The 23645-nt window shown below is 50.2% G+C and overlaps 8 protein-coding genes across 8 annotated transcripts; 5 read left to right on the top strand and 3 right to left on the bottom strand.

Moving 5' to 3' along the window:
* Positions 1–330: 330 nt before the first annotated feature.
* N7510_010949 (uncharacterized protein) lies at positions 331–1352 on the bottom strand (the record flags this gene model as incomplete). The annotated part of the gene is made up of 2 exons (XM_056982874.1): positions 331–666; positions 1002–1352. 2 exons carry the CDS (start codon positions 1350–1352, stop codon positions 331–333), a joined length of 687 nt encoding a protein of 228 aa, XP_056828368.1.
* Positions 1353–5329: 3977 nt separating this feature from the next.
* Positions 5330–6073, top strand: N7510_010948 (uncharacterized protein; the record flags this gene model as incomplete). The annotated part of the gene is made up of 3 exons (XM_056982873.1): positions 5330–5449; positions 5504–5637; positions 5698–6073. The coding sequence occupies 3 exons, from the start codon at positions 5330–5332 to the stop codon at positions 6071–6073; spliced, it is 630 nt and encodes a 209-aa protein (XP_056828367.1).
* A 2755-nt stretch (positions 6074–8828) lies between these two features.
* N7510_010947 (glycosyltransferase family 32 protein) lies at positions 8829–10020 on the top strand (the record flags this gene model as incomplete). Its single annotated transcript, XM_056982872.1, has 2 exons — positions 8829–9224; positions 9328–10020. 2 exons carry the CDS (start codon positions 8829–8831, stop codon positions 10018–10020), a joined length of 1089 nt encoding a protein of 362 aa, XP_056828366.1.
* A 662-nt stretch (positions 10021–10682) lies between these two features.
* Positions 10683–12069, bottom strand: N7510_010946 (Zn(II)2Cys6 transcription factor domain-containing protein; the record flags this gene model as incomplete). Its single annotated transcript, XM_056982871.1, has 3 exons — positions 10683–11471; positions 11564–11869; positions 11932–12069. Coding segments are annotated over 3 exons (1233 nt in total), but the record flags the coding sequence as incomplete, so codon positions are not given.
* A 370-nt stretch (positions 12070–12439) lies between these two features.
* N7510_010945 (zinc-binding alcohol dehydrogenase family protein) lies at positions 12440–13597 on the top strand (the record flags this gene model as incomplete). The annotated part of the gene is made up of 1 exon (XM_056982870.1): positions 12440–13597. The coding sequence occupies one exon, from the start codon at positions 12440–12442 to the stop codon at positions 13595–13597; it is 1158 nt and encodes a 385-aa protein (XP_056828364.1).
* A 1559-nt stretch (positions 13598–15156) lies between these two features.
* On the top strand, positions 15157–16155 carry aspf4 (allergen Asp F4; the record flags this gene model as incomplete). Its single annotated transcript, XM_056982869.1, has 1 exon — positions 15157–16155. One exon carries the CDS (start codon positions 15157–15159, stop codon positions 16153–16155), a length of 999 nt encoding a protein of 332 aa, XP_056828363.1.
* Positions 16156–16677: 522 nt separating this feature from the next.
* Positions 16678–18074, bottom strand: N7510_010943 (glutathione S-transferase family protein; the record flags this gene model as incomplete). Its single annotated transcript, XM_056982868.1, has 3 exons — positions 16678–17668; positions 17733–17871; positions 17927–18074. 3 exons carry the CDS (start codon positions 18072–18074, stop codon positions 16678–16680), a joined length of 1278 nt encoding a protein of 425 aa, XP_056828362.1.
* A 485-nt stretch (positions 18075–18559) lies between these two features.
* N7510_010942 (uncharacterized protein) lies at positions 18560–19189 on the top strand (the record flags this gene model as incomplete). The annotated part of the gene is made up of 3 exons (XM_056982867.1): positions 18560–18685; positions 18748–18812; positions 18877–19189. 3 exons carry the CDS (start codon positions 18560–18562, stop codon positions 19187–19189), a joined length of 504 nt encoding a protein of 167 aa, XP_056828361.1.
* Between the last annotated feature and the right edge of the window lie 4456 nt (positions 19190–23645).

Genomic DNA, 23645 nt, shown 5'->3' with positions numbered 1-23645 from the left:
CATTGTCAATTCATCATCTCTTCGATGATACATTAACCGCTGCTCTTGTACTTCGTCTTCGACCAGATTGAATTGCCTGTATCTTGTAAGATCACCACTTGGATGCCGACGGGTAATCTTCTGTGATCATCTTCTCAGGTGGCCTTCGCCCTCGAGGGCTCAACATAGCAGAAGCCACCTGTTTTGAACCTTTGTCTCCCCACTGTACACAAGCGATGACCAATTCCCTTCTCACATTACAAGGGTGCTACAAGCTTTTCTCTACTAGCAGTGAAAAGGTAGCAAAAGGATAAATTTTATCTCAAAGATCTTGTATTTCAATGTCGCAGTCTAAAAGAAGAGTCCACAAGAAAGCAACAACAGAGGCCATACCATGAAAAAACTCTGATCTGCAGTCAACCCAGAAGCCGTGCCAGTCGATGGAGATGGACTGCTGGTAGCCGAGCTTGTGGGTGACCCTGTCGACGTGCCTGTGGTAGTCGACTTCTGCCATCTTTCAACCACGAAGTCGACCATGGTGCTATTGTATATCCCGAGGTAGGAGCCATGGATAATTGTGCCATCTTGGCCCTTTCCAGAGTCGCAGTACTTGTCACCCTTGTCGCACCAGGATGCCATGATATCATCATACCGTTCGCACACAGTGATGTTATGTCGTGGGAATATCTAATGAAAAAGAGTTAGTGAGAGAATGCGGAGACGAGCGTTACTACTTACTCCGTCGTGGATACTTGTGCCGCGATCGTATGATGTGTTGGCAACGTGCGTTGGATCCCCAAATAGGATTGCCGCAACAACTGCACCTGCGTCAGCCTCGGCAAATTGTCAACAGCAAAAGGGCCACTTACCATTCTCTTTGACTATGTCTGGTGACAGAGGTGCATCATGGTTGAAGATGCCACCAGCGCCGCCGCAAAGGACGTCAGCGACTACTTGAGCACCCTTACAACCACCGGGTCAGCATCTTCATCAGCAACCCGCCTAATCTTCTTGTCACATACCTGAGAGTAGCCCAAGAGGGCCATTTTTGAGCTTGGGCAAGATGAGTGGTACTCCTTTGCCATCTGCAGCATAGTAGCTGCCCCATCATCCTCTGACTTCGCATATGATGGATCTTGCATCGATGCAGGATACTTCACACCCGCGATCTTAGAGCCTTTGATCTTTGCTGCAATAAGCTGTGCCACATATCCAGGGGACCCTGTGTCTGCGGGGAAGTATCCCTGAGGACTAGCAATCTTGGGCTCCAGAGTACCTCTGGCAACAATCATGTAGAGGCCATCAGCGCAGCTTGAGTTCGTGGCCGCTGCTACCGCGGCCACGAGGCTAACTATAACCGGGAATCCACGCATATTGAAACAATTGTAAAAAATGGAAAATGTATTCTGTTATCTTGCCTCTCCCGAGAAACGGCTGCGCTTTGGATAGTAAAATATAAAATTATATACATTCTCAGGCGTGCCGTCCGCCCTGAATGAAATCCGCCCCAACCTGCAATTGACCTATTAGACGCGTGAATATTTCAGGTGGACGGCACGCCTAAGAGTGCATTTATTTATATTTAGCCAAGCCTCAACTAAGCTTTGATTTCATTTGTCAGTTAAGCTAATTGGTTCCTTCGTCATGGTGGAGCCTAGCTAACATATGGGCGCAGCCTTTCACTCCTCGGGGGCCTCGCCTTAGCTGGATCCATGCACGGACTGGAAAAGCCGAAAGAAATAGTGTTGATCCTAGGAGCTCGTATAGGTTTGTTGAAGCTGAGCATAGTGTCTTAATTAGAGGATAATTATTTGATTGGGTCTTACGAATCTCCTCTAGTAGATGCCCTGTTTATCTACAATAGCTAGCAGTTGGTCACTTTAGTTCAATTCAGTCATACATTTCTGCTCAGAAATAGTAATTTCTGCTAGTTTTAACCATCGACAATTGATTCTTGCTTCTGAGGATACAACGTTCTTGGGCTGGCCCCTCGATTCGTTTCCGTGGCATGTAGATGCTACACGAGCAACGGAAATTGAATGAAACACCTTGAAGAGAACAGTCAGTCGTGTCATGCAACCAGGCGCACCGGAGTCATCTGCACTCGACAAGTGGTAATTAAAGATTTTATTCGAAGAATATTGATATGCATCTACTAAAGATAACCTGACCGGTAGCCAGTCTAGTAATAATCAACTAAAGGTTTGGTCGGTGATCAATCAAGCCTCAACGATAGGCGTAACTGGGCAGCGAGTCGATTATGCGCTAAACTGACTCCTAAATTAAGGTTAGTTACCTGTCGAGGGAAAGAATATAAGCTACTTGGATTTAGAACATGGCTAGAAGGGAAGGGGAAGTGAAAATATTTCAGATGCATCTCAACCATAGACTCCCCCGTCACTAGCGTCAAGTTCTACTAGCAATTCTCTGCTTACGATGGTTAAAAAACCATGGAAAAATATTATTAAGGTCAAGAAGAGGCCCCTAGGTACAGTCCGTCTCGAAACTGGGGTCACTAACTGCACTCTTTCATTGTTTCTCGGACCGTAATGTCAATATGGGCTAGTCTATATTAGAGATAGTCCCGGAATATCAAAATTCCTCTGTCAGAATCAATACAGTGACTTACTCTAATTATAATGTATTCCTCTGCTTTGTAATTGAATTGACGATCTAAGGGCAACTAGAATTTCCATGGCAATGCAAGCAAGTCAAAATCAGAGCCTGTCTGAGCAGCGACGTCGATAATCAGGGTCTGTCTAGTGTCAAGCCAACTATATAGAGCCATAACATAATGTTCGACTACATACGTTTGATCCATCTGTGAGGCTAAGAGGAATGACGATTTGTATTTTACAAGGTCCTAAATAACCCTCTCCACCTCTGTGTGTTTCAACGGCCATTTTAAAGCTCGGAATCCCACTTTCCTCATTAGTTTCTTTCCTTTTCCTCGGTCAAGTTTCGCCTCTAAGGCTCGGAGATTGGAGAGGCAATCGCCAACATTGCTGACTAGTCGTGAGGAGGTGGGTAGAGCATTTTGGTTGCTTTTTGGAAGAAACCTCTGGAGGTCTTGAATAGTCCATTGGAGACCTGTACCGCCCGTTGTAAGGTGATTATTTGCTCATTTGCATCCTTAAACCCCTGAGTGTAACCCCCACAAACCGTCACAAGACTCCTAGCGAGTTGAATAACCGCGACGACACTCGCCACGGATGAAAGTCCATCCCATTTCGAAGAATCAGCACCATTAACTTTTTGATGTACTTCGTATATGCAGGTAAATCGGTGCTATATTGTGAACCGGTATCATAGTCCAGCGTCTTTCTGGCGGAAAATGAAGGCAAAAGGTAAAGAGGGCTAGTTTTAGGCGCTAAAAGTGAGGTGGTGGCTCAGTACATTTTCGGACACCTGGGCTACCATTTATGCATTTCCTTCTCTACTGAAAATTGAATGCTTGGTAAAAGATAGGAAAACTCCATAGCTTCAAAGTGAAAATCAAAAGCATAATTGTACTGTGTCTAGGAGGACAGATGGAGGAGGATAGGTGGTGGATAGACGGAAACGGCCCCCACTGTAGTGGATACTGGTTTACTGTCGGCCCGAACCGATCCAAATTCGCCCCGTTGCCCCGCGCTTCTGGCTAGATCATCAACTTCTTTGACGGCGCGACAAAAACCACAATGGCGCCCCGCTCTCAGCTTGTGATAATCCGTGATATGATCGGTAGTAATTCGCTGATTACTTCTTAGATTGCCGAAGCGGCTGGCTGCAGCAAACGTTCGATCATAACCATCCATACCAACCTCCGAATGTTTGGCGACGTCCGAGCACCGCTGATTCCTGGTAGCCGTCCGCGTGTGATCACTCCCGTCATTCTCAAAGCTCTGTGTGACCACTTACCAGAGAAATTGGATTTATATTTGGATGAGATGGCAGATTTACTGCACGTTGAATTCGATTCCTTGTGTCCACGTACACTATCAGTCGCGCCCTCCGAACGCAGGGCTGGACTAAAAGAGTGGCTCGACGGCTTTTAAAAGAAAGAAACGCCAATCTGAGAGATTATTATCTGTATCAGCCATCACATTTCTGTTTATATCACCTGGTCTATGTAAATGAATATGACTGTGATAAACGGGTTGGGTACAGGCGGACGGGCTGATCTCTTCGCGAGATCACGCCTATTCTGATTTCTCGTTTCCAACGAAGCCAGTGAAACTATTTTTCCCCGCGTATTGCCGGGATGGCATTTTAATGTCTCGAGTTCCAAGGGTCGACTGATGCTAGCTTGTTCGAAGACTTTATTGAGCAGCTTCTCCCCAATTGTGGCAGATGCCCAGTGCCAAAGTCTGTCCTTATTATGGACAACAACGCGTCTTTCAATTATACTGATCGAATAAGCGAGCCATGCTCAAAGGCCGCGGCCAAGCTGTTGTACCTATCACCGTATTCGCCTGATCTAAACCCGATCGAAGAGTTCTTTGCAGCTCAAAGTTTTTGTCAGACGGTACTGGCAAAATCATACAGGTTAAAATTTTAGAGCTTTTCTTGAATGGAGTCTAATCGCCGTGGGGCTAGCAGAGAAAGTGCAGAATCCCATTTCCGACATGCGGGCGTCGAAATCAAAGAGCAAGAACAATAAGAACTGACGATATATTTCCCAGAGTAGCCTGACTATACCATAGCCATGGCCTACCGAGTGATCAGCCTGCTAAACGCCTTGGGAAGGTAGTAGAGAAGATAGCTGCGGAGGCTATCTCCAGTCACTGAGAGACCACAGGGGCCTTGCATCTAGGGCAAATGGGGTGCCGTAAGAAACGGAGTGCTATCGGCGCAGTGGCTTGTTTAATCCAGAGCACTCACGAGGCCTGGAAAATGAAGCAGCTTATGGGAGCCCTAATTATGGACGTTAATGGAACATTTGACCACGTCAACTTATAAACGTATGATCTAGGCTTTGACAGCCGCTGCATTGCTTAGGTGCTCTGGCTGAGCTTGAGCGCTTGTTTTTTTTTCGGTCGGCGGCGCCCTTCGGTGTACCGGTAGATCAAAAGGCGCTAACTGTGGAGACTGCCTAGAAGCAATTTGCAATCGCTAGTCCCTGAACCTTTCCAGTTTAGGTTAGCTTAAGTGGCCTAGTATTAAAGGATTGCCTTAGCGCTGATGCACCAAGACCTGGCCATCAATTAGGCGGACTTCGACCCGGGCGGCGTTTTAATAATAAAAACCTGCTTACCGCAAGGTCCTGCTTCCGTAGCCATTCTTGTGTGTGTTCTACTATGGCAAATCTTGCTGTTCTCTTAGATTGACTTCATCGACCTTACAACTGACTTGCCACCACAAGTCCACTATGCGTTTCCAATCCCTCGCTGTCTTGGCTGGCGTCTCTATCGTGGTTGCTGATAGCACGGTCACCCTTTTCATTCCGGGATTCGATGTCCAATCACTAGAAGGCAAAATATTGGGCACGGTACGACCCAATGTCCAGTTTTTGCCATCAATGCATTGACTTTTAGCATTCCAGAGTGGCACTATGACGACTTACCTTCTCAACTGTCCTACGAGTGAGGATCCGAATTCCTGCGGTCTGCCATCGAATGGCTACGCTATCACTGAGGGTGGCTCATCTCTAGAGATGGCTTACACCGACGGTCCCCAGTAAGAATTTCGGAGCTCTAATATGGTATATCCACTTGGATCTAACATGCTCCATGGTAGAACAGTCTCACAACACTGCAAGCTCCAGGGCTCAACCCACGTCGATTGCGTGGCCTCCATGATTTCAGATAGCTCGACCTCAGCCCTTACCACAGGCATTGACATCAAAAGCATGCCTTACGGCGGCTTCCGGGCTGTCCATATAACTGCAACAGAGACCGGGAATGCTTCTCCCTCCACCGATGCTGCTGCCACTGCTTTGACCACTGCCTCGACCACTTTGGCCCATCCTACTAATTTCACGGGTACTGTTTCTTCAACCAGCAGTGTTGCCGCGACCACCACTGGTACCTCTAATGCAGCGATGCGGATGATCACTGGGAATACGCGTTGGATGGTTGGAGGCGCCGTCGCCCTGGCGATGGCTGTCATATAGTAGATCCAACCGGTCTTTGTATGTTTGATCCCGATCACGGGTATGTAGTTCTTTCTTATTCCTCAGATATGGGGAAACAATCATCATTCCTCTGAATCATACAGTCGAAACCGTTATTGCCTTCCATGTCGGAGACAGACACGCTCTTTCAAATCCTAATCACATGTTACGCAAGTAGTTGCTGTGCTACATCTCCTCTACGACCAGGCCAGCGTGCCTGAAATCTTGATTCGACTACACGTGATTGATTATAAAGATCTCCCTCCCTCGGGTGGCTATTTTGGAGGTGGAGTATGGAGATATCAGATGTGCTGAATTTACAAGCGAAAACATAACTCAATGTACTAAGTAATCTACGTAAGAAGCAATACACGTCTAACTGACAGGGGTACTCTGGAAAAAAACTCTCAATACATAGACTAGGTGGTATTGGCATTACGGTTCGAGAAACAATGAAAGAGTGTAGGTGGTGACGCCTGTTTCGAGACGCACTGTAGTATGACTCTAGGTACACTTAGATAAAAGCGGCGTCTTGAATCGATTTAAGGGAGGGTTGTCTAAGCGGAATTGGCTACCTATGCCGGCTTCCGCGGGCTACCGCCGACACCTCACACATCTTCACTAACCAGGAAGAGGCCAATGCCCTAAACTAATCGCTAGACAGATAAAACGAGCGTTCTTACTATTGGGGGCTCGAATGCCCTCATACAATCCTAGAATATTGCAGGAGCCTAGAAACAAAGGCGGAAGTAGAAACGGGAGGCCAAACCAAAGCGGGATGAAATGCATCGCTAGGACCAAATTAGGGAGCAGGAGAATCGGAGAAGAGAGACGGAGGTTGAATGGATGAATATAGATGACGGCCAACCACTTTATTATGTAGATAGAAGAGGTGCGGCGCTGTGAAAATCGTCAATTGTAGACACAGGGGGATGAAGTATCCATTACGGTCAGAATTCATTACAGCAGGGAGTCCCCTTACTGGGCTGGGTGGGGGGAGGGGGGCGATTGGTGGCGGATCTGGAAAGACTCCCCATACAAAAGCGCAGGTGACTTTCTAGGCTGCCATGCAAGAATTACTGGAGAAGGTGAACTAACCGCGTGCGTCCTTGACCTTGATTGACAGCCTGGCTAGCTCCATAACTCTCGTACACACCTCTGGGGATCCGGTTCCCTTGGTTTGCTGTAAAGGGAAGTACGCGGCTCGTATGCAGATCCCCGGTACTGCCCTACAAACCTTCAGATGATGAGAGTTTGGCTCGTTTAGAAGCGCGTAATACGAACCCGCCACCAGTGCTTTTTCCTATTCGGAGATTTTCAATTATCAGAGCAGCAAGTGGTACAAGTTGTTATTCACCGCAATTATTTGCATGTCACATATCGGGATCGACCCCGCCTACTGCAAAAGGCGGACCTCGAGCCGCCAACCAATGAGATCGGCTCGGTCTGTCATCGCTCGATGCGTTTGACTTTACCCTGGTAACCTATCGCGGCCGCGTAATCGGGGTAAAACACGGTCGGGACATTCAAAAACCTGAATATCAGGTCGTAGAAAGTTCTTCGAGGGACTTAAATTGAGTTGCTGTCGCTGCCAAAGTACCTTCTTGACAACGGAAGCTACATCCGGTCGAACCGAAGGCAAATATTTCCCCGACGGAATTGAGTAGCAAATGCATCACCCGGTGACCCAGCGACTTTCTCTGACTATACATAATAATTTGGCTGAAGGCACTATCGTTTTGAGGAATCCTATCTGTCTCCGGTATAATCTCCCTTCAGCTTCGTGTACCGCTCTGGATCTAATACTCACGGATCGGCAATTGTAGCGGCCAAGCGTACCAAGAAGGCGACCCACCCAAGCTCATCCTTCTGGAAGACGTTGAAAAAATATCGATCCGACAAGGTCAAAATCGAGTGGTGTCGTTCTGTGGAAGTGCAACGTACAAATTGGGGGTTGAGGGCATGCTAGATCTCTATCACGACGAATGTCGAATCACTTCTGTGTACTGGAACGGATGTTGGAACGGCCTTGGAAATCAGCTTCATTTGGCCAACGTTGACGACGCACATTACGACGTGACGTTGTCTATTCCTTCGGATGAAGGGATACTGGGAGATGTCTCTGTTGAAGTCAGCGAAGCTCACGCTAGTCATTGACTGTAGGATGGAATATTACATGACATTTAATGTTTATAATAACTTTTACATCTTAGTCAACCCTGCGTGCTCTTTAATTTATTTTACGAAGTAAATGCGATACAGAAGGTAACTACCTAATGATGCTGCCTGAAAATCCTAGTGGCGTCGGGAACAGAGCGTGGCCGGATTAAGCTTCGTCCAAGCTTTCACTTAGGTTCTAGGGGCTAGGCCGGAGAAGGGTTCCGCATTCGATCGGCAAAGTCAAAGTGATCCTCTTCTATGGAAACAACCTTCCCGCAAGTAGCAGACGACGTGGCGTTACACCGCGTTGGCAATGATGCACCAGACTCGAGAAATTCTGCGCCCACCAATTTTCACACTGTATGATAAATACTAATGTTTGGGCCGGCCAAGGATGTCTGTGCTTTCTATTTTCTCGACATTGATCTACATTCTCCTTTGATCGACGTGCGCCACCTCTATCATATCGCACCCATCACATACCTGTCCTCCCTACTTAATGCCAATTGTTATTGGTCTCTTGCAATAGCAACACAGGCCTACGGAGCATCAATCCCTATGCGGTAGGATGAGATTCTGGATTAATCTCCACCGCATGGCCTCCCGAGCATTTCCCGCCAAATACGAAAAGATCCATGATGAAGAGTGCCTCGAAACAGATTCAGAACCTCGGTGGAGACAGCGGCGCACGAGTCAGTGGGTCACGTGGTCGAGCAGGGTTACAGCCTTCCTCATGGTAAACCTACTGATCGTTGGACTGCTGCTCCACACTCTCGAGCCTCTGATCACTCTTCTGCGCAGAAATAAAGAGCTTTTCGGTCCTCGGGTGGCTCTGCCTAGCTCTAATATCTTACATGATCGAAATAGGACTGCCCAATTGAGTCATATACCATTTATTTTGCATCAAACTACTGCGACAGAGACGATTCCAGATCATTGGGTCGGGCCGCAGAATAGCTGCAAGCAAGCTTACTCGGACTTTGAATACAAGGTATGTCTATCTATATGCAATGATGAGAGACTTTAACCAGCAACGGCTACTCATCATGATATACGAGCCCTCTTCTTTTGATAACACTAACCATTCTTGCTAGCTGTGGACTGATGCATCAGCTCGCGATTTCCTTGCCAATCATTACCCATGGTTCGTGGACACTTGGGACAACTATCCTTTCCCTATCCAGCGGGCCGACTCGATTCGCTATTTTGTTTTGTATCACTATGGTGGTATCTACCTTGATATGGATACCTGGTGCAACGAAACTCTGCCCATTCACAAACTCGGATCAGGCACAGCCAAACACTATGCCCTTTTCAAATCCACTCTTCCAACGGGTGTCACGAATGACCTCTTGATTACCTCTGCAAAACATCCCGCTTATGCAGCAGCGATTACCCAATTACCTGTGTTCAATGCCATCACCCGAGTCTGGGCACGGTGGCAGCCACACTGCGCTATCATGATCTCCGCCGGTCCCATGTTCCTGACAATGGTGCTGAAGGGATACTTGCTCAAGCAACCGTCGTTGCCCTCGCCCACCGTCGGGGTCATTAATGCAACCGAATTAGCGCCATACATCATTGACCTCGAAAGTAGCACTTGGCATCGAGCGGATACAAAGATATTTGTGTGGATTGGAGATCGACCGTGGACGTGGTTCAGCATGGGGGTGATAGGGCTTGCTGCAGGCTTATTTGTTTTCAATCGCCTGCTCCTGACTCTTTGTGATGTTCTTCGCAAGACTCCTTCTGGCACCTTTGGCTCCAAAGTTTTCAAAGCAGCATGAGACGGTATGCTTTCGTTGCAACGAGGTTCACTGAATGATTCAACTGGCCGCCTTGACCATAGATCGCTTGGTATTGATGGGATGATGTGGTGTTAGTCTTGGAGACCCGGAGCCCAGGCCTCTCAGTTTCTGAAATTATTGTCACTTGGCCTAACTCGGCGAAAACTATGGCTTGCTGTATATAAAGGTTTCTATGTGGATTTATAAACTGATGCGGTAATGACCCTGTATACTGTCGAAACCTACTTTTTTCTTCGGATCCGAGCATAAAGCATTACTTCCAGTCGAACTGCCTTTTTTGACCAACCTACTAAAGCAAGATTCAGCTAGGCTCAAGCCAGCCATCCTACTTATCTCGTGCCAGTGGGCATATTTTGTGAATAAACACAAAAATACTGGTCTGGGCCTAGCTTCATGTGTTTGCCTTCACAGGGAGTAGGGCAATAAAATGCCTGACCTCTAGGGTGTGCTTCAGTCGTTCACACAGGCGGCAGCGCCAGCCGGTGAGCCCCCGTCGTCACCTAAAGGTGTCTGATAATGGCAGGATATAACAAAAGAGAACTTCGTTATGAAATTTATTTAGTAATGGGGATCGTAAAAACCACTGCTGCAGTTCTTCATTTAACAATGCCAGGGGTGGACTTGAGGCTTCGAAAGCCTGACTAATTCCAACTATCGGCGAGAGCTCCTCCCGGAAGTAGTGCCTGTATAGGACCATTCTCTTTATGATATAGTCGCAGATACAAGCAAATAGAAGGACATTCCACTCTAGCCCTAAGTTCAACCCACCATATACCGCGACTTGCTTTGCCGTACCATAGATAGAGCAACAATAGCGCTGCAGGGTCCTTTTGCCGGAGCAAGTCTTCGAAAGGGCCATGAATACTCCGCATGAAGAGATACGTTTGACCTGTTGTGACCTCGCTATCCGGAAGGTCCAGGAGCTGGGATACCGCGTAGGCAGCATGGAAATACGGATTAGTTTCCGCCGTAGATGAGTCTTTGAGATTGCACACGGCAGATAACGCGCTTGGTATACCATCAATGCCTCCCTCTGGAAATGGTGAATGCATATGAGCAAAGGTCGTCGCCATGACGTGGAAAAGGCTGTCCGGTCGCAGCGGGTTAACCATGTGCCACAATGACATTTTACCCTTGCTCATTCGCAACCAGTCCAAGTCGGAGGAGTCGGAGGACTTTAGAGGCCACGCTTGTTCCGGTGTGCATGCATCAGGGGACGAGAAGGTTAAGATAACCAGGGCAGCCGCGGTACCCCAGATCGGATCCTTATCATTCGCTTCAATCGGTTCTCTTAGCCGCTTGTTCAAGAGAACTGTGCTTTGAGACCAGTGATAACACTCTTCTAGAGTGCGACGACAACCTAAGGGGCCATTCAAATGGCGGTCATATGTAAGCGCCACAGCTAGGGAGGCGTGCATTAAGAAAGGGTACTGTAAACCATATATTAGCCAAATTCGGGCTCATAATGGATAAACTGGCTTCCATTCTGTCCGATGGGATAGGATTAATATAATAAACTTACGGTGAAGGCTAGTTTCAGGAGCCTGCGATTAACTTGTATCATATTGGGGTCGTCTGGGGTAATGAGACTTCGTCCAAGGTACCGGGTTATGAAGTCTTGACATTTTGAGTTCAATTGATAGGTTGTCCACGCGTCAGATGCCCATACAGCATTTGTGAGAGGGGGCTGAAGCTCTGCTTTTCCTCGAACCACCAATGGCCGCCCTGTGTCAGCGGCGACGGGCTGGAGGTCGGGGATGTTAGACATGAAGTTGCATAATATTCCGAATGAGCTACATCTCTTGCACTGTGGTTTGCCTTCATCGCACTAGTAAACCAAGGAATTTCGGTCAGCCAGGAACCAGATTATTGAAGCTTAGGGCCACCTACCTTGACTTTCCGAAGCTTGCAATTTCGGCAGCCAAATCTCGACCTCCGCGGAGTCCGACCCTCCCGTACCTCTCTTGGACAAGTCGAAGCCATTCCTGATTGATTATCCATGACCATGCCCAGCTTTGCTGTGAGGGATTCTCCCAATTTCGATGGGAATTAAATGCCGGAGGGGTCTAGAACAGGTGCAGGCGGTGATACTTCGAAGTTTCACCGCCACAGGCACCCATAAGCTAACCCTCTTTCGGATACTTAACCTTTCACACTAGCTGTCCTTCGGATGCGGAAGTCTCTGATTGGTTGCAAGTTCTGCCCTCCATCTATAATCAACACAAGATCGCGCTGGACAGGCGCGTCGCTGTACCAAAGAATAATTAGCTTCGAATGATTGCTGATGTATAAGAAGAAGGAAATTTTCTCGATATCCTACGAAGCTGAAGCATGAAACTTTAACTTGAATATCAGACTCGGTCCACATAAAATTCTACACCTCGACAAGCAGTCTAAAATGGCCACCCATCTCGCCGCTGTCTCCCTCGCAAAAGGTGAGCCCTTTGAGCTCCAAACCCGTCTCACGCCTAAACCAGGCCCAGACGAGCTCCTCATAGAGGTCAAATCTGTAGCCCTCAACCCGGCGGACGGCATCATGCGTGATCAAGGACTCTTCATACCCGCCTACCCCACGGTCACCGGCTTCGACATCTCGGGGCTAGTCCTCGAGGTCGGCGAAAACGTCCCCGTCGGTGCTACTGATGAAGGTCCGGGCCCTTTTTTCCGACCAGGGATCACTCGCATAGCGGCCTACGCCGCCTCCATCTGGAAGTCCTGCGACCCTGACTACGGTGCTTTTCAGGAGCGGTGCCTCGTCCCCTGGCAGCATGCCCTGCCTCTTCCGGATGAGGGTATTTCTTGGAACCAAGCGGCAACCTTGCCCGTCGCCGTTGAGGTACCCCTAAATGCGTGGGATGTTATGGGAATTCCACGAGTGGGGGCAGGCAATGCTTCTTCAGTTTCTGCTGCCCCAGTCGGCGCCGGTACCAGCGGAGGATCTCAGAAAATAAAGAAACAAAAGACAGACGCCCTATTAATTTGGGGTGCTTCCTCTAGCGTGGGCACGATGGGCGTGCAAAGCGCCCGGCTGCTACGGGAAGATCGCGACTCTTCTTTCGCCGCCGTGTATGCCACGGCCGGTGTGGCGAACCAGAAATACGTAAACTCCCTAGGCGCGGATCGCGTCTTCGATTACAAAGAGCCGCAGGTTGTGGATGCGATTGTTTCGGCGGCCAGAGAAGACGGCCTAGTGATTCGGCACTGCTTTCTTGCCACGGGGCAGCTGGCGCCTTGTCAGGCCGTGCTTAAGGCTTTCGTCGGGGATGATCAAGGAAGAGAGAACCAGAAGGCGAAGATCGGGTCGGCACCGATTATTCCTCCGGATGCGGAGGAGGTGAACGGGGTGGAAACCATCTTTGTGCTGCCGTCCACGGACGAAAGGGAGAGATTGACTCAGTTCCGATATTGGTTAGGGACGTGGCCGAGGGAGAAACTGGCCAACGGGACTATCAGGCCGAGTCCGGAGCCAAGGGTCGTGGGAAAGGGTTTGGGGGCTATTAATGCTGGGTTGGATATGGTACTCCGGGGGGGTGAGCTGTACGAAGTTGGTTGTTGAGGTTGCGGAGTGAGAGTTTCTGAGAGGCTGACACCAGGTTCTTGATACAAAGGATTGGCATAGGTGTTTAAATAAGATGTGATGTCCACTTAGTAGCCGATTGGAGGCTCGCATTGCCACAGCTAAGAGCCTCCCACCTCCCGTTTATCGGTATGGCACAGGGCTCATTATCACGAATTCCTCGTTGAGCAATTCTGGGAAGTCATTGCTTGGCTCTGGGAGCTATATAGCTCCCGGGACACTGAAAGTAGCTCCTAGGAGATAAGAGCATTTCTCACTTTCTACATCATGGATATATCAATTGATAGATCAGTCATTATTTCAGGGTTAGTTTTTTGATTGCAAAAAAGACGTCCCTGGTGGCCGTTTTTGGCCGTCCATTTGCCGTCATATTGTTAAATTCCAAAGCTCTTTTGTCAACTGTATATCATAGTAGTTCAATCTTAGAAAATAAATGATGAAATCCTAGGCTTCTGGCAAGGCTACCTTTTAATGGCCAGAGGACGAGGACTTGTGGGTTAGACGGGGACCACATCCGAGCGTAATGGCCTGGCAGAAGTCGATAATAGTGTGGACAAACAACAACGTCATCATATTATTGGTTGTTCCGTAGCTAACGCAAATCACTCAAACCCTGTTTAAAGGTTTTCTGGTGTCCACCAGGCTGACAGGCAATGCGCCGATCAAGAAAATCAAGTAATTAGGCACCGCCGGGCATGTGAAAAAGACCCATGGGCTAGATTGACCTGCCATGGAGACACACAACGATGGATCCCCCCGGAGACACCGATCCGGAGCGTGGACTCGTCAGGCAGTGGAGCAACGTCGCTCTAAACATTGGTGATTGTACCTTGCAGCGGGCCTAGCGCATCGCCCGGGAGTCCACCGGGCGGCAATCCAAACGCACATCGCTGCCACTCATGATCGTTGTTTGTGGCCCAGACCGTGGCTGAACCGCCACCCGTCCGGTCGATGAATCAGATCAAAATAGATTTACCGGATGTAGTTAGCGATTAGGTCCCATCTTCCAGTGCTGGTGTCTCGGTCTGGACGGGGATGCGTAATCCAGGGGCCGCCTTGCAGGAGTGCTATTGGTCCGTGGGCTGGCCCTCTTTAAATCACCTTCCGCAATGGACGATCGAGGTGACCCATTCCGTCTCACATTCCGATGGGACAACGTGGTTGACAGTTGGTTTCCTTCTGCGTTCCTCCTTCGACTTCGTCATATTCGTGTATAGTAGGGAATTTATTCATCCATAGGTCGGACCGTAAACAAAGGCCTCGACCACTGGGTGAAACTCCACCCTCAGCCCCTAGTACCAATCACATCCCCCGACGCCGTGCCTGCCCCTGACTAGCGCTGGCGTGCCCAGGGAACCACCGACCGATCATAATAATCCCGGCCCCCCCCCAGTCCAGTGTGTTTCTTTCTCCCCTGATTTCGTCCCTCTTAGTTGCCTGCCTTTTGTCTCTCCAACCCACACTCATTTTTCGCTCGCTCAAAAGTCGCTCCTTTTGCTCTTTTTTCCTCCTTTTTTTCCCCTCACTCTGCGCCGACAATGCACATCAACGCTCTCCTCCTGTCGGCCCTGGCAGGCTCGGCCGTAGCCGCCCGTGTCCACCACGCCCACGAACGCCGCCACGCCCACGCCAACATCGACAACATCGAGAAAGTTGTCGAAGACGTCGTCGAGGTCGACAAGCGCGGCGTCGGTGACTGGGTCACGGCCGAGATTGACGGCGTCCTGGTCTCGTGGATCAACGAGTGGTCCGGCCAGCCGACCACCACCCAGGCGCCTGCCCCTGCTCCGACTGAGGCTTCTCCCACTACTACCACCACTACCACCTCCTCCTCCGTGATCTCTGTGCACGCTCCCGCCCCCACCAGCGATGGCGACACCACCTGGTTCACCGCTCCCCAGTCCGGCGAATTCTCGCGCGACGGCTTCGGCGGTACGACCGGCCCCATAGGATCTTCGGACAGCATCGAATACCAAGGCAACGTCGGTATCCCCTGGGGCAGCAACATCATCACGGTCTCCGAGGAGACCGCCAACCAGTACCAGCACGTCCTCCGCTTCCAGGGCAGCAACACTGACCCCTGGACCGTCATTTTCTGGAACAAGATGGGCCCCAACGGCAAGATGGACGGTTGGTACGGCAACAGTGCGCTCAAGTTCACCATGGAGCCCAATGAGGTCAAATACGTGGCCATCGACAGCAACTCGCAGGGTGCCTGGGGCGCCGCTCAGGGTGAAGATCTCCCGACTGATCAGTTCGGTGGCTATGCCTGCACCTGGGGTGAGTTTGACATGAGCAACGAGGGCAACAACGGCCATTCCGGCTGGGATGTCTCGGCCATCCAGGCCCAAGCCGCCAACCTCTTCGTCCAGGGCATGCAGATCTGCACCCACGAGGGCACGTTGTGCTCCTCCATCGCCAATGAGCTCGCCAGTGTCGTCAACGCCTACACTTACAGCGAGCGATACGTTGACGGCCTGGGCGGCCAAATCAGTGCGAATGCCGTCCGCTTGGTCGTCCAGCTCGACTACTTCTAAGCTCATTTTTTCTGTTCTTGTCAATTCGTGCGCAAATTCTTCTTAGCCGAAGGTGTCTTGAGTGTGTTTCATTTCCTCTTTTAAGGTGTGCGCGCGCAGGTCGCTTGTATCCCTCTCTCCCAGCTGGGAGATTCCAATTGTTCTGAGGAGCGGGACCTGCCCACATCGATTTTTTTACCCTTCCGGCAGCTCTTACGAGGATACCTTGCGTCTTTTCGAGGAGGGCATACATATCGATATAAGTCATGATTTGCCGTTCAATTTTTCCATGTACATATACCATTTGATTGTGATTGATTGCCAGTTTCGATGTGTTTCCATTTTGCTCTGACATGTAGCCGTGGCCATCCACCAGTGAAAAGTTCCTAATCTCCTTCAATGCTACATATGTACTATGTTCAATCTCATGAAAAGGACTGGGAATGAATGAATTAGAAGAAATGAACAGGCTGATGCAACAAAGTTATCGTACAATTTCAAACGAACCCCCTTAAGCCAGCATCTATAGCACCTTTTCCTACTCTATATCCCCAAGAAGTCACCAGCCTGGAACGACAACCCCTCCGTACCAGCACTTTCCTCTTCCTCCGCTTCCTCTGACTCCCAAGTAAACAACCCAGTGTGAAACATATAGCCCACCAGAGCAGCAACACCGCCCACCACCGTAGCAATAGACACATACATGTCCATCTTGCTAGCCTCAGCATGCTGCGAAATGGCCTTACTCTCCCGTTCCGAAAATCCAGCATCGGGCGACTCGGCCACGCGTTTCAGACGGTTGTGCTGGCGCACCTCGCGCAGAAACGGCGTGGAATCAGCCAGGGTGTTGAGGAGGGTTGTTCCCACGGCGGCGACGGAGATGCGCTCAGGTGATCGCCACGGAAGCGGGGATGCCGATGTCGAAGGCGCAAAGGCGTTCTCGATGCTCGTGGCGGCATCACCGAAGCACCGCCGGCGCATCCGCTCCGTGTACGCCGTCAGACGCGGCGCCTTGGCGCGCATCGCATCCCGCAGCCAGGGAAACGAGAGTTCCGGCAAGAGTGCCAGCGAGAGATATCCCAGCGCAATGCAGTCCAGACTAGTCGGCCTGTCCTCCTCATCCGCAGCGAGAAGATACGCCTTGCGACCCAGCATAGCCTCAAGCGGCTCAAAGAACTCGGCTGTTAGGGCCTCAAGCCGGAACTGGTTCTGCTGCGCCGTGCGGCCCAGCAGCCCCGAAACTGTCTCCCGCGGCCGCTGGATGAGGTTCTTAGGGATCTGCCCTGCTGCTACGGCGGCGGAGTGCTCGCGCTGTCGCGCGTCTTCCATCGCCTTTAGGTCTAGCGACGAGAGACCTAGGTGTTTGGTGCGATCCTTGGCGGCGCTGTGTAGCTTTGGTGGGAGGATCCATTGGTTCGGCCATTGGAGGAGCGACCCGTAGGCTGGTGATGTGTCGCTGTAGTAGTTCTGGCTGGTGACGTACAGGGATAGGTCGACGAGGGGTTGGCCGCGGGATTCGACGAAGGAGGTGAAGCTAACAACGACATCAATCAGTTAGATTAGGGAGTTCCCTGAGGATGTGTAAAGGATATGCATACGCAACGCTATCAGCCAGTTCCTGCCCGCTCAGCTCGGCGTCCAGGTTCCATGCATCGTCGGAGTATTGGCGGAGATAGTCAACGATATTCCGGAAGCGGCTCACCCATACGGATCCGTTGCGGAGAGAGGGGAGCTCATCTGTGGATTTGGACGTCAGTGTCTGGGCAAGTGGGCTTTGTCGCGTCACACTCACTGGTTGGGGACACGGAGGGATCGCTGCTGGCGACAAGCTCCCACGAGCCCGCGGGTAGCGCCAGAGCGCAGTATGCAATAGTGGCCAAGCATTGGGCGTCAATTGATGGCAGTGAAAAGGCCGGCCCCCACACATGGAGTTGCAGCATGGTTGATTTGAGAGAGGAAGAACAGAGCGCAGAGCGGAAGTTGATTATCACGAATCGCGTCACGTGCTTTCTGTATACATCCGGGGATCGACCAGTCACTGATAATGTTTATAGCTCTTTGGAGACGGTGACAGATATATACTTTTTATTCTGCAACAATTTTAAATCCTCTTCATATATTTGAGACCCAAAATATCAAATCAAGTAAGCCGTAATAAAACTGATGACAAGCCGGTATAATTGCCTCCACTATCAATCCACTTCTCACAGTATACATTACGGTTATAGGCTTTTTGCCCTAACTTCCCAATAAACATTTATGAAGAACTACAATAGATGTACGACTTCTATATTTCACCGACTGTCTTCTTTTCGGGCCTAATAAGTGTTGTTTGGCCGTTGACTAGGGCACTGGATATCAAGTGAATATCAGATGTTGATGCTCGTCGAGGTTTCGGTCTTTCCTTTGTAGATACAACGCACAAATGCTCTCGTTTTCTCCCTCACCTTCTTTCATTCATCATATTCTTCACCTCACGTCTCTGCTTTTCTCACATATACACTCACAAACATCCACTTCTTGGGTCAGACCATCATCAAGTCCCGCTTCCGTAAGTTCTCATCGATCTCTGACATAAGTCCTTCCAACATGAGTAATTCGGCAGACGAGTAGCTCTGTGTTACCCTGAAAGACCGGATCGGTGAGGTGAATCAGAATTCTCAGCAGGCGCAGGCTCGGTAAGTTTATTCGGTCGTCTCCCCAACTCGTGATCACATTATGCTAATTTCATTTTCGGATCAGCGACTTCACGCCAGCCGATCTGGGCTTCACGCCAATTAGACTGTCTGATTGTGCACCTGGAAACCCTGTTCCACAGCACCGCCATTCAGAGCATATATCCATGTCGCTCATAGATGCCATCCACCGTTTGGCTTCGGACCCTGATCTAAGAAGCCATGTTCCCCCTTCCTATGATCCTGCTCTCTACCAGTCTCCAATCAACGAAGACGATGACGATGATTTGATCCACTTGCCGAGTGAGGATATCATCGCTATAGCGCGTCGTGTGGAAGAGGCCCTCTACCAGTCCCCGATCAACATTGTTGATTATTAAAACTGGGATGCTGAGGCGTTCAGCATTATGGCGAGTCGACTGATGGAGGTTCTTGAGCGTGCCTTGTGGGACCTTGAGCATCTCCGGCGTCTGTATGCCGAAGCCACGGGCATTTCTCTCGAGCAGGTTGGTGGTGGCTGGTACATTACTTGAACTAGCTGGCCGAATGCTTCTCCTTACGGACCTCTGGCGTTGATATATCCGAGTCGGAAGAGCTGACTGGCAGTATCTTGTCGATCTTCTGCTTGGCATTCACCATGGCCTTTCACTTCTTCCTTCCGTCTTCATGGAGTTGGGATCTCTTCTTTTCATGTTGTTTTGTATTGGTTGTTTGTTTACTTGAATTTTCTTCAGGCAATGTGGAGATTGTCTCGTTAGTTTGAGCGTTTGGGGAAAACCCTATCCCGTAGTTCCATCAAATAAGAATCTTCCTGGATTACTGTATGCAGCGAAAGGCTTCAACATTGCGGAGACCCTCTTGCTCTGAATGCCTTCCACAAAGCTATACCCTATTTCTCCGGCGAGGTAGGCATCCTCTCAGAAGGTTTCGACCTGCGACTCTTTCTTAGGTGCTCTGTATCAGACAACGCGTGTTAAAGGTATCATACTCGACCATAACGGGGCTCGCGGGCCAAGTCAACGATGGAAGCAAAAAGCTGGTTGGCACCCAGCGCGCGGGCTTGTTGGCCGATGGTATCTCCCATCTTCTGGATGAGCTACAGGTACGTGAGCCTAAGTCTAATATGCAACTACGCGCAACGACGGAGACCTGAACCCACCTGGCTATCTCTACGTCTATCGTACATCCCTATGAGCCTACAATATGCACTTTCTGCCCCTCCATCACTAAACCACCCGCCGGGTCGGCTCATCTATCCGCATCAAGCCCACCCAGGCATTATTCAACACCCCCGACACGACAAGAGATAAGAGGCAGGGGTATAGATTGGCATAATCTCATCCAAGACAAAAAACGTGGCTGGAGAAACCAACTCAGCCCACGCCCCCACACGACCCTACAACAACTCCCTGCAGGCTATACTTGGCACCGCGCCCCTCTCTCGTCTCTTCCGAAGTAGACCTGAGGGGTAAGAGGTGAATAGTGTCGGGGGCCAGATCTGTCAGAGTAGTAGTAAGAGTAAGAGAGAGCGAGGGTCTGAGAGCTTCTCAAAGTCAAAATAACAGGGTGAGAGACGGTCAGAGGTCTGGGCTCGCGGCTGAAAAAACCAGAAAACGTAAGCCAGGAAGTATGTATAGTTAGCGGAAACTTACGCGCTGCAACGAGTCACTTGACAGCGCCGAAGAAGGGATAGCTGAAAACACAACAGTGATCTAAAGATATACACCATGGTGTTGAATAATGCCATGGCCTGCCAGGGAAATGCCTAAAAGCGGGGACAGGGTGGGTAGTTTGTACCGTTGAAAATCCGTCCAATTGTCGAGCTGAGATCCGGAAATGATGACGGCAGTGGAAATGAGCGGCCAACGGCCAGCAAGGACGTGGGCACAGGCGCTTTTTCTAGGAGAGCTGAAGATTACGACAACAAGGCAATCGAGTGGATATTCCGTGCGAGACCCAGCTACCTGGACACGCACGAGATAGGGCAAATCTCGCCGAGGTAGCCACGCTCGGACGGAGGGACGTGGCAACTCAGAGTGGTAACTATACAATAGATAATTCCGCTTAGCCGTTGGTGCCGCCCGTCCCATGATAGAATAATAGATAGTCCTGCATGCGTAATCTATCGTGCAGTAGTTATGTCTAGTAGACACCAGACGATCGTCCGTGTACATATGATGCCTCAGAAGACATACGCATGAATCGCGCAGAGCGGGGACGGCGATAAGAAAGAACCGTGTTAGATCGGAGCGCCACCCGGGATTGAGTGATTCATGACGATTAATATTATTCCAAGCTATTATTCAAGAAAAAAGCCGGGTTCTCCTGAAGCGTGGATATGGACTAGGGAATTACTCCGGACTGCACTGCACGTTGCTGCATGGCATCGATAGTCGCGGCCCTAGCTCCAGTCTGCGGCGGGCCCGTCGGCGCAACATCCCCGCTATTCCTGTTGCATAAGGTATTAGGAGAGTAATTAGGACGGGGACGGGAATGGTCAAGGGGGTCAGATGAAAAGCGGATGAAACCGATTGGCAGATTGGCAATGTTTCACCTGAGCTAATTAGGAGGGAGCGATTGAATTGAGAGGGAAAATTGACAACGTGTTGCTGTGTTGGGTATATTAAGTCTATGATACATGCCGGTGATTCAGATTCGGCCCTATGCAGGAAAACAAAATGAAAAATAAAAACAAAACAAAAAAGAATGATAGTAAAAAAACCGTCCCGCTTGCATCTCTGAATGAAAACGACAGGCCATGCAGGGCGATCGGACAGACATCGCGGAACGAGCCTCCGATCGGCGCAAGACGACAGGAAGACAGCGCAGGACGCACGAGTCGCTGACGATCAGACGTAAGAGCAGGGGGCGGTCTTGGGGGACCCGCCAGTGGATGGGGGCGGAGGTGAAAGCGCCTGTTCTCCGTCTCCGCATCGGAAGACAGAGCGCTAACAGCGATCTTTGCGATCGTGATCCCTGCACCCAGCGCTGTTCTGAAACAAAACGAGATAACAAAAATGGCGACTATTAATGCAAGATGCGGAGGCCCCATTCGTAGCGCCGGCGCCGGGGAGTTCCGTTCCATGGGAGAGTGAATGAGAAATGAAGCCCAAAACAAAAAACCGAGTATTATGGAGGACCGGGTTCGAAACGAGTCTTTCTTTGTCCCCCTCTCCTCTCTTCCCCTCGCACGCGCGGACACTAAACAGGAGTGGCCATACCTGAGTAGGTGCGTGGTATGGGTCGTGTTCGTGCTTGTTTCTGACGTGACGAGTGAGATCCAAGGATTATTGGCGTGGACCGCGATGGAGAGGGTGGGTGTATTATTCAGGTCTCAAAAAATCCGGGTCGATGAAAACAAGAACAAAGAATCGTGAGAACCGAAACCAGATCGGAAATGAAAAATAGTCGTCATAGCCTTGCCGAGGCGAGAGGGCCCTGGCTCGTCAGCGCACTGTATTGGGTGTGCTGGATGGAGTCATCGTGTTCGTGGGATAGGGACCGGTTTATTTCGGCAGCGGAGGGAGAGGACCCTTGGGCGGCGGGCCCGGGCAGGGAGGAAACTGAGAGGATGAGCCGACGGAAGGCATAGTGTGTGTGGTAGATTGGATAGTGGTATGAGAGATGTAGATAGCGAGACTTTGCTGTGCTCTGCTGTGCTTGGTAATGTCAAGTAGATTAAGTTAAAGGAGTAAGATGAGCGCCAGGGAGGAAAGAACTCGTTTTATAGTCTGATCTCCATAACTAATCCAAGCCCACCCATTCCTCCGGGCCGTCATCCAGTATTACAAGTCTAAAGTAAATTAGCCCTCCCTAACTAGCAAATAATCATCCCTGCCATGAACAGGAGGCTGAGGGGATCCACTTGATCTGACGTAGACGGAGGGATTATTACGATTGACTTATGGTGTACCCGGTGGGTAAATACTGGAAGCGGGAATCCAATGGAAAAAACCCCCTACTTTTCTAGAAGCTCCCCACCCAAACGGTCCTGGTGTGGCGCTGGGGTGGTGTGGTGAACCACTAGTGGATATTTCCCATTCTCATTGTGGTCCAAAAAGGGGCTATATACTTGATTAGGTAGTTGTACACCATAATCAGCTCAATAACTTGTGTGTCTCAGTTAGGGTTTGTTAGGTTAGACGTGCGGGACTCCGACGTCCGCCTGGTCCTAGGGGGAATTTTTTTTTCCATCTTCTGTCTCACCCGCGCTGTGCTGGATGTCAATGAACAAGTCAAGGCAATCTCCCGTGGCCCCACCACCAGGCTCCATTTTGGTTTCCCTCGATGCGGTGTACCGGCGCAGCGGGAGGCTGTCCACTGACTAGAGGGAGCATCCCACATCCTGATAGGGCCCCGGTGGGCTGGCACGCCCTAAATTGGTGACTCAACGCGAGCAGGGATGCCAACGACACGTGCAGGTTCGCAGATCCATAGAAGCAACAAGAAAATCCCCCAAATTCCAAATTTTCGGCCGTGGGCCGAGCACAAGATCTTACTGTGCTCGTATCCTGTCATGTCAGCTAGAGGGCTGAGCGAGCGAGGATGACAAGTCAGATCATGCTGCACTGCACTGCCTGAATTAGTAGTGCTGATTATTAGGATTAGGCGCAACCGGAACACACCGCCGTTGGTCGTCCGCCGTGGCCGAGGCGGGATCGTCAGGCTTACAGATTATTGGAGGTACTATAGGCAGTAGATGCCGGACAGAGTGGCTACATCTGCACCCCTGATACTGTACTCCGGACGATCGTGCGCATCACTGGCCGATAGTCAGTTTCATGATAGAAGTACATGGCAGATCTATCTATACCGCGCGGACGCTACGACAGTGGC

The sequence above is a fragment of the Penicillium lagena genome (assembly GCF_028827675.1).
Source record: "Penicillium lagena strain IBT 129212 chromosome Unknown utg000008l_segment0_segment0, whole genome shotgun sequence".
NCBI classification, from domain to species: domain Eukaryota; kingdom Fungi; phylum Ascomycota; class Eurotiomycetes; order Eurotiales; family Aspergillaceae; genus Penicillium; species Penicillium lagena.
The sequence above is the reverse complement of the archived record's forward strand: the minus strand, read 5'-3'. Positions and strand labels throughout refer to the sequence as shown.